Source organism: Homalodisca vitripennis, chromosome 4 (assembly GCF_021130785.1).
Source record: "Homalodisca vitripennis isolate AUS2020 chromosome 4, UT_GWSS_2.1, whole genome shotgun sequence".
Lineage (NCBI taxonomy): Eukaryota > Metazoa > Arthropoda > Insecta > Hemiptera > Cicadellidae > Homalodisca > Homalodisca vitripennis.
Window position 1 is genome coordinate 88,925,006 of NC_060210.1, and position 14,991 is coordinate 88,939,996.

The 14,991-nt window shown below is 32.1% G+C and overlaps 1 protein-coding gene across 2 annotated transcripts in view; it reads right to left on the minus strand.

Moving 5' to 3' along the window:
• Nucleotides 1-14,991, minus strand: part of LOC124359731 (attractin-like protein 1) — a 74,889-nt gene that overhangs the window by 12,390 nt on the left and 47,508 nt on the right. Inside the window, exons 11-20 of one of the 2 annotated variants that reach the window (XM_046812719.1) lie at nucleotides 14,776-14,934; nucleotides 14,480-14,666; nucleotides 10,386-10,508; nucleotides 7,638-7,793; nucleotides 6,236-6,419; nucleotides 5,510-5,686; nucleotides 4,402-4,545; nucleotides 3,189-3,338; nucleotides 2,911-3,075; nucleotides 1,920-2,136 (exon numbers count right to left, since the gene is read on the minus strand). In XM_046812719.1, coding sequence (XP_046668675.1) covers nucleotides 1,920-2,136; nucleotides 2,911-3,075; nucleotides 3,189-3,338; nucleotides 4,402-4,545; nucleotides 5,510-5,686; nucleotides 6,236-6,419; nucleotides 7,638-7,793; nucleotides 10,386-10,508; nucleotides 14,480-14,666; nucleotides 14,776-14,934 — 1,662 coding nt within the window. The remainder of the gene's footprint in view (nucleotides 1-1,919; nucleotides 2,137-2,910; nucleotides 3,076-3,188; nucleotides 3,339-4,401; nucleotides 4,546-5,509; nucleotides 5,687-6,235; nucleotides 6,420-7,637; nucleotides 7,794-10,385; nucleotides 10,509-14,479; nucleotides 14,667-14,775; nucleotides 14,935-14,991) is intronic. The other variant, XM_046812718.1, reaches the window with a different exon arrangement.

Sequence of the window (14,991 nt, forward strand, 5' to 3'; positions counted from 1 at the left end):
TTGCTTCTATAAGTAACCTTGAAAATATTAATAATTATTTGGTAAGTTCTACAAAAATATAACAGACCCTTTTATCTTAGGGCAGTTAGCACTTTCAAGGTATAATAGTTATGAAATATAATTAGAATCAAACATAATTATGATAATATAAAAATTGTTTTACATAGTGGAAAAATGTTTTCATACACAGAAATTACATCCAGGAACAACAATAAATAGGAAGATTTATTTTTTTTCAACAAAGCTTTGTTAATTTGTATGTTTATATTATGATTATTTGTACTGTAATGATTTATATATTTGATTGTTCTGTGATTATTTACTCTTCTAGTTTGCATTTATTTATATTCTAATCTTTTGTACCCTGTTGTTAAACTACTTCTACTGGTTCAATTGGCTTTACCTACTTTTGATTTTTGGTTTGCTCCTTTTGATAGTCATTCATTTAAAGTTGCACTATGCCACATCCTATACTGTTATGTTCTATCTAACAAATCAATACTAAGAAATCTAGTTTTGATTTGGAATTTTAATTATTTTGCTATGAAAAGTAAATCAAGAATCAACCAATCTGTAAAAATATATATATTATGAGGACTGATTTTTTCCCTCTGATCTTCTTTTTCATCTCCATATAATCAAGAGATGAACAGAAGCCCATGTCTGCACATTAAGTGCTTGCCATCTCCTCCCATCCCACACACTTCTGCTGCTGCTGGCAGGTCCATTGTGACAACTGTAGTCAAGCAACAGTTGCTGGATAATGCTGATATGGTCAAGGGTGACCTTAAGAAATTTTATGTTAACAGAAATGTGTATTTCTGCTGAAATTTATTACAGAATGAGCAGTGCGACGAAACAAACTTATGAGTCACTATTTGACAAATTTAATTCAGTGAAATTGTGTAAAATTTCAAAACATCTTTTACACAAATTAATTTCCAATCGAATTTACTATTCCAACTACTCCATGTGTCAGCATAATTAATTATTAAATTTATAATTGTTATGTACACAATGAAATTAGTTCAAGTGAACTGAGCAACATTGACAAGAAAGTATTAAAATAATATTTTGGGGAACACATATTTTTAAATGTAGGTTTTAGTAATTTAATTGAGGATTGAAGTGCTTAGAAGTATTTTTCATAATTATTACTGTAAGGTGTATTATTATTTATGAGAAATGGGTGACTCATGCTGCACATGAATTATTTTGCTTACACAGTCATTTCACAGACATGTACAGGTATGTTCCTTGTTCGCTGCCAATTTTAGCTGCTGTCACTGTCTGCTACATTTTTATATCAGCCTCCAAGCTACAGGGTAGATATTTTTCATGTTTTGGAGCTTTATTGTATATTAATAATAAGACATTTGTCATTTATTGGTCTAAGTGAATATAAAAATAGTAGGTAGCATGAGTGAAGGTGGTTCATGACACTCAAAAGTAAAACACATACATGTGTTGTGCACCCTAAATCAACACAATTTGATAGTTACATCAATTTACTTAGCACTAACCAGGACTAAACTATCACACGCCAAAGTCCACCAAAGTCATGACTCGCCAGTAAAACATATTGCACCTTTTTGAGTCGTGTGACTCAGGTTACAATATAAGATTAACAACTTTACCGCAGCAAACATGTCAACAACTGATGATAAAACCGCATTGTACATTTCAATTTGATAGTTAATTTTTTTACTCAAAAATATTTCTTCACATAAAATCTCACTTCTATAATGAATCTACACAATTACTCCAGGAAAGAAATACCACCTGTTTTCTCATTTTTATAAATATACCTACTATATAAATACTGTTAATAGTGTAATTTAATAAATGTGGTCTTAGTATTCATTATCTAGTTACCGAACTTTAAAAATTGAAGTCTTTAAGTCAATGAGTCTACTTACGATGAAAAAGTTATGAAGAATTGCTGCAGGTTGAGTTTAGGATACTGTGAGAAGGAGATCTGAATCCAGAGCGGGGGGTGGAAGTCATACACGTACACATAGAACGTGGTGAGGGTAACGTTATCGGACACACCAAAGTGATGGTCTGCCTTGGTGAAGCGCCACCGGAAGTTGGAACAGTTCACGGCACTCAGCATAGCCTTCTCCCCATTTGTGGCTGAAAAACAGTAAAACTGAGATTACTATCCTAAAATTGTAAACATATTTAAATGAAAGATAATAAAACAAACTATTTAAATTTTTTGTTCCCAGTGAAACCCTTATTGGTTTTTATACTTGTTAAGGTGAAAATTACTGGGTAGAATTACTCTGTACCTGTCATTTCTGTCAAGAACTCTGTTTTATGACAGTAGATGGGGTAACCAAAAGAAATTGCTTTTTTTTTGTTAAAAAGCTAAATATTTAATCTTTTATTATATGTTAATGTCTGTATGTTATGAAAATGAACAATTTTCCAATATGGTAAAGGTAAGCCTGCTCTTCATATTCTGTCAAAACTCTTATGTTACAAACTGACTTTTTGACCACGTTAATCATTAAAACCCATTCTACAACTTATAATAAACATTTTTGTGGCTTTTAAAACTTAAAAAAAATAAATAAATTATGAGAATCACAATATGTACCATATAGCACAATTTCTAAGAAAATAACGTATTCGGGAAAAAAAGATGTTAATTTCTTCCAGAGATTTTAAAGAGAATTTAAAACTGAGTGAAGGAAACAGGATTTTTCTGGACGTATGCCATCGTTCAGTGAAAAAAAAAACAAAAAATCAGTAACACAACACTGTCATGAAACACAATATAGTTATGAATGAAATACAACACTATTGCTAATACAACACTACAAGCTTGACACCCAGGAACTTGTTTAAAACATGTGAATCACATTAGGTTCTTTGTTATCAATTACTTTATCCTGTGCTTACCAGTTTTGATGGTGATGTTCATCTTGGCCATGACAGAGCAAGTGATGCTGAAGTCAGCATCCACATCAGCCTTGGGTGGGCTGTTCTTGAAATTGATCTGAGTATAGTGGCGGTCATCCTTCTTAGACAAGTTGAATGTAAATTGATAGTCAATTGTCAAATCATCTGGAACAAAAAGGTTTGATCAAAAATGTATCCAAGAAACTTTGCATTTGATTCAATACCAATCAGAGAAATAACAGATTCACTATAAGACTATAAGTCAACACACAACTCACAGAAGCAGGAGCCATGGTTGGTTGGGTCGCCGTGGTAGTGGTTCTGGGTATCACATCTCTCACAGTGATCCCCCACAATACCCTTAGTGGTGCAGTAGCACTTGCCCGTCTCGTGGTCACATAGTGAGCCATGGTCGTTGCACTCACACGCTAGACAAAACATTCATTGGTCTCAAAGAATTTAAATAAATAAATCACTCAACATAATTCTGAGCAGAAACTGGGCAAGCTAGACATCATACTGTTCTGAAAATGGTAAACTTGCACAACTCAAGCATACCTTTTGAATCAGTAAAACTGCAACCCATGTATTTAAATTTCGATATTATAATTTCTTAAATTTGCAGCTATTGTACAACAAGTTTATTATTTACTTGTTTTAACACTTACAGTGCAGGATTTGGAATAGTCAGCAAAAATACTGTATACTCAAAAACATGTAAAGAAATACTAAGAATGAAACAAGACATTAAATTTCTTTAATTTTCAGGTTTGACACTCAAATAAGTACTAAGAACTTCCCACATTCAATGAAACCAAGCAAACTAAAAGAAAACTTTATTTATAACGTATATACTATTTTTTTATTAAATTATCACCAAAACCTTAAATATTTACCATTTTTATAACAACTTGCTATTTTTGTCAACTTGTGTCACTGCTACTAAATGTTCAGCTTTATTTGTACATTATATAAAATGCTTAAGAGAAGGAATGTTTATTTGTAATGAAAACTTAAGTAAAATATGAGTATAAATAGGAAGTTTTGTATTTAAGTATATTTTTTTACATCCGGTAAGCCAGACGTTGGCAATTTATGCATGTTTTTAAAATGACCTGTTATCCAGATGTTGGCACTGAAGGGGTTAATTCAAAATCAGTATCAAAGATTTACCATTTTTCTCTTTAAAACTATCCAGACCATTTAACTTGATTCTGCATTCCAGCTATACCTCTAGTGTTTGATTTACATATATATATATTTGTTAACTTACAATAATTTTGTATCAATAAAAAAAGAAACAAAATATCTTATGAATATATAAAATTTATACTGAAATAGTACATTTGTTTATGCATTGTATTGTATAAACACACTTCTTGAAGATGCTAAACTTTTTACAAAATTTAAAGAGAGAATTCTACAAGAAAAGTAGTATTTGTTAATTTGTTCACATATTACATCACTGACATAGAGATACAGTATACTCACGTATGCAGCGCCCTCCGTTGACAGGGTTGCCATGGTAACCGGGCACACACCGCTCACAGTGGGGTCCCTGAGTCAGGTTGGCACACGGCTGGTTACACAGACTGCTATTGTTGGAACATGTGCTGTGACCATTACACTGGCAGGCTACAACATGCCGTACACTCATGTATTTCAGAGTTTGTGAAGTAAAAGAAGAAATGACAATAATGGTTTGTACATTTTACTTTTCGAAAAGTAACCTTCTTAAAAAGGCTTAAGTCTTCATACACAGCTCATTTTGATCAATTTTACTGGATTTGTGTACTAAATTTAATTGTTATAAATTAATGTTGAAATATTTTACTTTGTTTTATATACATATAGATTGTACTGTTTGATATATTTTCAATGTTTTAGGTAAGTTGACACTTTAAGAACCAATGGTGAGATTTATAATTATATTACTATAAAATATGTTGTTACAAGCTGTAAACGTTGAACAACAATGTAACACATATAGTATCTTTATACACACTGTATGAATTTGTTCAAAAAGTAATAATATTCCATATTTAATAAATTAAAGTAATTAAAATAGTGGGAATAAGACAGATTTTGTGACAACAGAAATATTAGCCTAATAATCTATATATTATGGAATTTCCCTGTAAATCATTATCTCAAAAACCATTTGAGATACACAAACATTGTTTATTACAAAAAGTTTAGGAATTTTATTAGCATTCCTGAACATATTAAAAAATTGTAATGGCCGCAATATTGGAGCAAAATTGCGTAACAAGCTTGCTCCAATAGTGGATGTGGCTAGATATTTATAAGATAAATTTTTGTACAGTTATAACTTGTTTGGGCTTTTTTAGAACAGTTATCGGTTCCACAAACCATGTTAATGAACATTAAGAGCATTGTCGGAATGTTAAACAACGCATAGTGCTCATTGTAGTGCACTAAGGAAATATATATGTATAAATATAATCACAATGCACTGAAATTGTGAGGGTGGGGCCGGACATTGGATTCCTTATATCTTTGTTGACCGTCAGGACAAAATTGGGTCGAAAGGTTTAATAACAGTAAACACCAGTAGAATCATGACAAGGTTACTCACTGGGGCAACATGTGAAAAACCACTTGTTGTTGGGGCAGGTGTGGGGAGGATGTGGTCCCGTATTGCCCCCAGGTAGACAATCCCCCAGCCCCGTACCCGAACCATCATCACACCAGCCACACTCTGGATCATCCCGGCACTGGAAACATGTCCGGAAAAAGTTGCACTGCGAACGACCTGTACAACAGCCAAAATATGTAAACAACATAATCGCTTAATACATACCTTAGGGTGAAATCCAAGCCAAAAAAAGCTATTTTGCATGTTATAAAAGATTAACTGGAAACAAAGAGATAAACAATTTAGAAATATTGGTTGATTATATGATTTTTAGGATAGAGTTACAAGACCGACCATTTATAAATATCAGATAAATTTAAAATATTTTCAGAGGTAAAGGTAATAAATTTTAGTTGTTGTTGTTGAACTATTGTACAGTTAAAACAAATAATTTTTTTACATTTTTTCGTTTACAGTTTATTAATTGATTTACTTGATTTACATCATCATATATATACTTTTTAAGCTGAAAAAATAAACTTTATTCCCTGTATATTGAGGTCAGTCCAGTAAAGTAAGACAATACATTTGGATCATAAGTCCAAGTGGTTCCAGCTAATCTTGCAACAGAAAAATTACACTTTGAAAAGAAATTTACCTCTGTATCGGTTAGAAATTTTGTACTTAATGAAGTTCTCTTTTAATACGAAAGACAATGTAAGAGACCTGCGGTAGCTCTGCAGCGAGCCTGGTGGGTGGTCCACTCTCGACATTGGCCATACGGAAAGCTTGCCGTGTACGCTGTCTTGTCCACACACCTCTCCTCATTCTGACACCAGATACACTCCTCCACTGTACAGTTCAGGCAGGTAGTCAACTGAGAACAGCTGTTGGTACAACCCACCGACTCCTAACAGACAAAACAACATTTTTATATGTATTGTGAAATGTTGCAAGATTTTCAGTCTAAACTAAAAAAGATTGCAGGATTTAACAATATCACTACTTGAACCATCCATTATCATCTGACAGCTTTCTTATTATATGTGATTTCTGTCATTCACCATTTCTGGTAAACATTTCTGTTTCTTAGCAGATATTCTCCATCAGCATATATTACATTTTCTAATATGTAAAGAGCAACTACTGTCATAATTTTCAAGGAATTGAAAAGCATCTCTGCCACTTTCCAGGTGATCTAAACCTGTTAGAACTCTGATAGCTTTTTTCTGGACAATCAGAACTATCTTTAGACTTATTGCTGTTGTTACCACCCCACACAGCAAGGCCATATTTTAGATGAGTTTAAAATTACAAAAAAGGCAAATCTATCAGTGTTTGTGTTGAGAGGATTTATTTTATTTTATTATATATAGTCTAATATTAAGTTTCTAAGTTAACACATTCACGACGTGTACCCATCGGGTACACACCGGGTTTGCGTGAAGTGCATCGAGTGCCCGTTGGAGTACACTATGCTATGTATTTCATATTGTGTTTTTATTGATTACCGTCTTGGTAGTTAGTTAAATTTGATCCTGTGCTAAAATAAATACACAAGACTATTGTGTACCTCGTCAGGCGCACAATTGCTTAATTTTTATGGTAAATTAATTTTGTAGGTACCTCTTAGGGTGCACAGAGAAACATTGAACAAAAATCATAATTTTTTTGGAGCAAAATTGCAAAGCCTACATACTTTTCTTGTTATACATTTAACAAAAAAATTACATTTTTGTATTATTAAGGAATGCAATGGCATATTAAAAGTCCAGAAATAAGCTGTTGTCGTGAACGTGTTTAAGACCTGTATAAGATATATACAAGTAAGATATTCAGGATTTGTACACTAAGTGACTATACGGCATTCATTCCAATTTTAGAAAGAAAAAATGTATTTCCATTTGTTCCTCTTCCTACTTTAAAAAAACCCAAAATCAAATATGTGAGTTAATGTAATCAGTGTGAAAAAACTACTCCCATGTATCACTAACCATCAATGTATAAACAGTGCAAATGAAGAATTAAAAACCAACAGGATAAGATTCTCGATTCACAGGATGACACTTTGGTGGCATTGCCTTTCAGCGCAACCTTAAACATTACAATGAGACAACTAGCAACTGACCTGCTGCTCATCGAGGGTGAGATTGCTGGCAGCCTTGCAGGGTCCACCGTAATGCCAGTGACAGAGGGGCTGGCTTGCACATGCCGGGCAGGAATGGAGCTGGCTACATATAGGGTCTAACGTCACTGGCTGACACTCCATCTCCGAAGTCACCGGCTATCAAACACAACATTTTTAGCTTACTGCTTTAGCTAACTTGTCCACTTCTTTTATATTTAAAAAGATGAAAAACAGTTCAGCCAAAATGGCCTGAATCCACAAAATTTTACATGAATCTAAGAGTATGAATCACATTCAAATTCATCACTTTATGGGTTTTGTTTAACCTAAGAAATGCAGATATTTGAATTTTAAATTATATTATTTATTATTTAAAAACATGTTTGGTACGGAATCACAATTATATTAAAATTCTAATTACAGAATCATATTTAAATTAACAGTCTGCTTTTTTTATTAAAAATATTTAGCCCTACATGTTTAATTTTTAATACTTAGAAATTGATTAAGAAGCGAGTCAAAGCAGAAAATAAACATTTTTATCCTCAAGATTTTTTAAGAGTCATCTTCAAAAATGTCTACATCTTGAAAAATTGTATTATTGCATTAGCAAATATTAATGTTTTTGGATGCTTCTTCAAACAATGAAATTGAAAACAAACATTTCAAAACACGTTATGTCTCTTAACTGACAAAAATAACCCGGGTTGTGCAGCGTATCTTTAAAGTGGTCATGCTCGCATATGAATTGACGGTTTTAATTCAAAATAGTACCAATGAATTGTAATAAAAATTATAAATTAATTATATTTTGTAAATTTGTTAACTATACTGGTTTTTACAGTGACAGGCATCATTTGGTAAATATTAAAGTAAATAACACAATTAATTTGAGTTGCTCTCTTATATGTCATAACCTATGTAAGAAGGTTAGTATCTGTAGCTAATACAAAGTAGCGGCTAGCGGCTAAAAAGCACATTTCTCGACCTATGTTACAAGACTTTTTTGTTTGAAGTCATAAGTATTAACAACCACAGAAGTTTCTAACACCTTTTGACGTGACAACGTCTTAAATTAGGTTGCGGCTCGGAGTCACTCATGAAAAAGTGTAACGCCCGGTAACGTTACGATGCCCGTCTAGTGGGTCCGCCGCACGGGATAAAGCAGATAACTGTGGGTCCGCCGCACGGGATAAAGCAGATAACTATGTTTATTCGTGAAAATGTGGAGTGCTTAGATTCGTCATTTACAACAACTACAACAATAAAGGTAAATAATTGTACACTGATATTTCATTATCGTAAACTATGATTGATTGATTAATTGTTAGATTGACACAAAAGTTGAGAAACTGAGTTTATAGGTTATGTCATACTATTGACAAGTGTTGATAGTGTTAAGTAAATTATTAGTTTAAATCACTCTGCAATCAATCGTAATTCAGTCGATTGAGAAGAAACAGCGCGTATTGCTAGTCAAACATTTAAAATAACAAATTATAACCTCTAACCTGTCATAACAGTGCGACCAAACAAACGAACTAAACCGACCAATCACCACGCGCGGAGTTAGAATTTAACTGTGTTTAGCAAGAATTTCAAATTCCAATTTTAGTAAATGTTTTATTCAACTTTACCATTTACAATAACAAATTTTAATTAATTTCAAATTATGTACAATGTTTTAGTAAACAAAATATATTTCTATAGTTAAAATTTGTGCAATTCTTATTTTCATTCAATTCCTTGTTCCTATTGTGCAATTTAATAATATTCATATCAATAAATATTCTCTACCGAGAAAAAGACGTTGTCACGTAAAATCTTCGCCCGTAAAACCGACTTTACAGGCAACCATAATTTTTTTCTGAACACCCTGTATATCGATATGTGTACAGCTCTTTTGAAATAAAAAAAAATTAAAGTTTCTAGTGTTATTTAAAACTATTTAACTTACTAAATTAATCACAGTAAAAATTTTAAATCAACTATTATTATTTTCAAAATTCATAAAAAAATAAATATTAAACCAATTTAAATTTGTGGAAATCTAGTTATTTTTTATTTAAATCTTTTAATTTTAGTATGATTAATATTATTAATATTAAATCATTATCCTCTTTTATTTTATTAAGTATATTTTGTATTGCAGTTATCAAAAAGATATTATAATGGAATTATATGTTAACTCATTTTTAGTTAGAATCAGTAGAAACATTTACTCTCCTTCTTTTTTCAATGGCAACCAGTAGAGGAGAATCGAGGAACCATTAAATAACTAAATGTTGCATAAATCTTAGAATGTAACATATGACCAAGCAACACACAGCGTCTATTAGACGTGAACACCTCCAAGCATTTGGTATTTTAAGCACAATAAACAAAGATATGGCTTTCAGGACAAAAGCTTACGTATACATCTGCAAGTAGGTTAATATTACTGAAGCGAAAGTAATATGAAGATTCTAAGTTCCATGATAAAAATCAGTTTTTAAAAGCAATATTTTAACATTTATTTAGCAAGATAAAATATCAAAGCACTGTTAGAAAATGTGTTTTAGATCATATTTAACACATATTTATGAAAAGTAATAGAATTATAACATTTTTCAAAATATAAATATGAAGTTTATATTTAAGTAGCCCAGAAGAAACCAAAGATTAGTTTTGATAGAGTTAGTTTTGGTGATTCCCTTGCTTTCATGCAAAACACTAAAAGCACACTCCAAGCACCAGCCTGGCCCATACCTCTATATTACTTCCATTAAAACTCTGAACAGTATCAATGTGCTTAGAGTTGTTTTCAGTTCTGTTCATTAGTTCTGTTGTTGTGCTTACTGAACCGTTAAGTGCTTCTAACACGATAGGACCCTACAACATAATAGGTCAAAGAAGGATGTTTTCCATGAATTCACTTTAGATCCTGCAGTTGATCTTCTTCCACAGCTAACATCTAGAATTTAATATATAATTGGAGTGAAAATCTATTGTTACTTTATGCAATTACAGGACATATCTACACAAGTTATTTTAATCATAAAGAATTGCCAGTAGGCATACTTAATTTTCTAATATTAGTCGAGTGAGCTAAAGTTTTGTTAGCTTATAATTGCACCTAAATATGAAATATATCATATTATGGGAACAATCTTAAAAGAAAGAGTTACAAAAAGAGAATACACCAACAGTTCATAATTATATAAAAATTTATTTTTACAATCATATTTGCCAGTCCTGTTTGCCAACTCAAGTCAGCTCACAAACTCACAAATAGAATGTTACTGGCGGATAAACTACTAACAGTACTATTGTGCTACTATAGTATGTGTTACCAGTGTCCAGCCAACTTCAATCATGAAATTTCTGTACAATTCCCATATTTTTCAAGTAAATATCTTTAAATTTCAAGGACAATCAAAATGAAAACTGTAGTCCTCGTGAGTTTTTCCTAAGGCTAGATTTACGCAGAACACTCACAGCAGTGCATGTACAGATCTACAAGCAAAATATTATTTACTGAACTATGATAATTTGTTACTTAGGTAATCTATCTATGGTTATTCATAAATAAAGAACACAAAATCACGTTTTCGTGATCAGTAATTTACATAATGCTGATCTGCTATCGTCCAAGAGATATGCAGCAGATTCACAGCGATCTATGAACATAAATCTAATACTAACTGCAAACTATATACAATTTAAAAACTCTTAACTATTTATTAATAAGATTATCTATTTACAATTTTTCAAATACAAAATAAAACAAAAACGTTTTTGCAATGGTTAATTTTATACTAATGATAAGCCAATAATGAATGACACAGTGAGTCTTCCCAGATTCTATTGTCGAATTTCGTTGATTGATTTTCGGACCTGAATCTTTCTTGAAGATTCTGTAGATTCGAGATTTGGCTTTGATACATTACTAGTTATTACCACATTGCCAAAAAAACAGATGCTTTAACCCTTTTAACCCCGACGTCCATACTATTCGGACGTCATAAAAAAGGCGTCAACTCCCGACGTCCGTATAGTGCGGACGTGCACTTTTTATTACTTTACTGGTCACCTATTTCACCAAATGCTTTGAAATTTCACAGACTTGTGCAAAAAGATATTTTGCATCGAAATATATTAGTTTGTAATGGTTTGACTTCGTATTTTGTCCGTCTGTGACTGAGCAATTGCAGTTCGTCTCGACTGACTGCTCACGCTTGTTGCAGACAGCTGTATATCACGTGGTTGTGAATATTCCGTTTTCTTCACAGTTTTAGGTTAAAGCAGTGTAAAGTACGACAGTTAAAGTTTAGTTTATTATTTGTTTGATTTCAAAATGAGTAAAAGACATCGTTCAAAGTCTCCCGTAAGTGAAAATACACTAATTAGTGACCTAGTTGCAAATGGTGTGGATGTGATTAGTGACGACGATTTGAGTGATGTATATCTTGAAAATTTACATTTTGTAGTGATGTAAATATTGTTTTAAAACTTTTTTAAAATTTAGATTATGAATAGTTTTAGTTATTTTGTCAGAAATAACTTTGGTTTTATGTTTATTTTAAGTACTGTGAATTTCAAAGGTCTTGTTACATTGCCTTGCCCAGAAATGGCAAAAAGAAAAATTTACACGGCTTTACAAAAACTGATGTTACTCCACTTGTAAATAAGGTAGGCCTATAATTTTTTGTTTTATTTTATTAAGGAGTAAATATATCATAAAGTAAATGGGTATTTTTGTGTCAAATATTTTTTTATCTATATGGTTTCCATGATCAAACTTGAAATTTTTTTCATTTTTATTTATTTTTTATATATGTATATGTATGTAAAAAAATTAATTTCGGAATAATAATTTTATTTGTATATTTCTGTAAGCTACATGTATAAAGAAGTAAAACAAAAAAGAATTACCTAAATATCTTAAAAAATAACTGAGATGAATTTTTTACAAAACCCTTACATTTTGTCTGAAAATGGCTTGGGATTTCTGGCACATCACTTGATTTAATGGCCGGGGTTAAAAGGGTTAAACAGAAAATTTCTGTAACAAAGTCAAAATTCACGATTTTTTGGCAATTTCTGTGAACCATCAATTAAATCTCTAACTTCTCTGAGACTTCCGTGTTTGATAGACACACTGCAAGAATAACCAGAAATTTTTCCCGGTCTATCATGAATAAATCACTTTTCCATTGCTTTCTTCTTATTTTTAAAATTCCCAGACTAATCCCGGTCACTAGACACTCTGCTATAGACATAGACGGACTAAAGTGATCGGCCGGTGGGCCGGCGCGATACCATACTTTCACTGGTGGCGAGTGGCCTTGAACTATCAACTCACCTCACAATCCTGTACCCTCTCTGTCACACAGCCGGTGCTGTCCAATATCTTTGAATTTGATCACAAAAAATCAGCATTAGATGTGCTTTCTTTATTGTTAACTTTTTACACATTTTTCTCAAAATTCTAGTACATAATCCGCATTATTGCTATACATAGCAAATTTAAGTACAATTCTCGCATTTCCTGCATTCTGGACATCCTGATTATGCCATGATCATCCAATTTGCTGTGTCAGTTCAGCTAACGTCAGACTGTGTACACCCAAAGGCTTAAGTGCCCAAGTATGTGTCATAAATTGTCATATATTGAAACAAATTTCAATTGAGTTAAATTATGAAATTTACAACAAACCCACTTTTGAAGACCATACTAGAATCATCTAAAAAAAGTTGAAACCCATTTTAACATTTTAGTTGACCAAAACCCAAAAATGTTTTAATACTGAATCAAGAATTTATCCATCTCTTTTTATTATATGCCACCAATCAATATCCTAATTTAACTTTGTTTTAATTTGTTCTTCTGTATAAATATGATATAGAAAATATATTTAAAATATTTGATTTCCAATATGAAACATCCAAAGATGAGTAGGGCAACACTTGTTGAGCGATGACTCTAACAATTCTTGGTGTATCAAACAGTTAGTGAGTCAACAAATTAAATGATGCTTTTACATTACCTAGATGAATTAAAAATGTAAACTTTTAATTCATATGTAAATATCAATTATAATCTTAATTAATGTAATGCTCATTACATTAAACTATGTATTATATAATTGTCACTAATGTTTAATACCAATACTTTTCAAAAGAAAATTGAATTGAATTTCATTGGACAATTTATATTTTAACTGTTTAATATTTTGGATCTCACATCAATTGACGAATAAACACTTGATTATTTTCCCTGTTTAAGCTTCTTACATGTCTAAAATAAATATTGAAAAAGATTATTTTATGTAAAGTTACACTTCCTTGATTCCAATACCAATGATCAAGTCAAGAGTTTGATTGTGCAGTAATGGAACAGATTCTTTATTTATGCTGTGCAGATTCTATATTTTGTACATGTTAGAAGAATTTATGTGATAGATTTTCTAAGCATACTTAGTATCTCAACGTAATTTTTAACTATGTATACTTTTATAAAATTTATCTGAAATTCAGATTAAAAAGTTTATGGTGAATGAATTGTGCACAAATAAAAACTTTTCTACAATTACATTTTTTTAGTATGAGCAGTTCAAAATACATTTTTGTTAAATATCTATTTTTAGTGACCAAAAAGCCTTCCACTGACTTCCTCAATTATAATTTTAGATATCCGAGGCCATCTATAGGAACTTTTTCCTTTTTCAGGTATGATGAAAATTGTTTAATGTTCTATCAAGTTTTGTAGGTTTCACTTGACGGAAAAACCACAAATCTCCAGGGTAAACCAGAGAGTTGAGCTTGATAGGCTCAGTCTATCTACTATGTGAAGAACTAACCCTGGTGGTGGAGTAAGTGCCGGTATGAGGGATGGGCTCCTTACAGCGCTCCTCGTGGGTGCACGTGTTAGAGCCAGGACACCAGCCGCAGCTGAGAGATGTGTGGACGCAGGACACACAGTCAGTAACAGCCTTACACGTCAACAGTCCTGTGCGTTCCAGCGCTCTACCGTGCTCCGGGCACTTCCTGGAGTGTCATATCACAATCAATCAAATTAAAAGGTATATTCTTATTTCAATTTAATCTCCACTTCAGTTCTTATTTTTATGAGTAGGGATTTAATAGTTTGACTTACAAAAGGATGTCTTTCTCCTTATCGTTAATGACGTTCAAGGGCACGGCACTGAGAGGTTCACAGCGGTTATGTTCCGAGTGCCAGACACACTTTACTCCCACTGTTGTCTTGACACAGTTGGCAGGATTGGTTAGAGCAGAACACACTCCAGGCGTGTACCTGAAAGATAGCCACACTGCCATGTAGTGAAATACCTATAAATTTTATCACTAATTT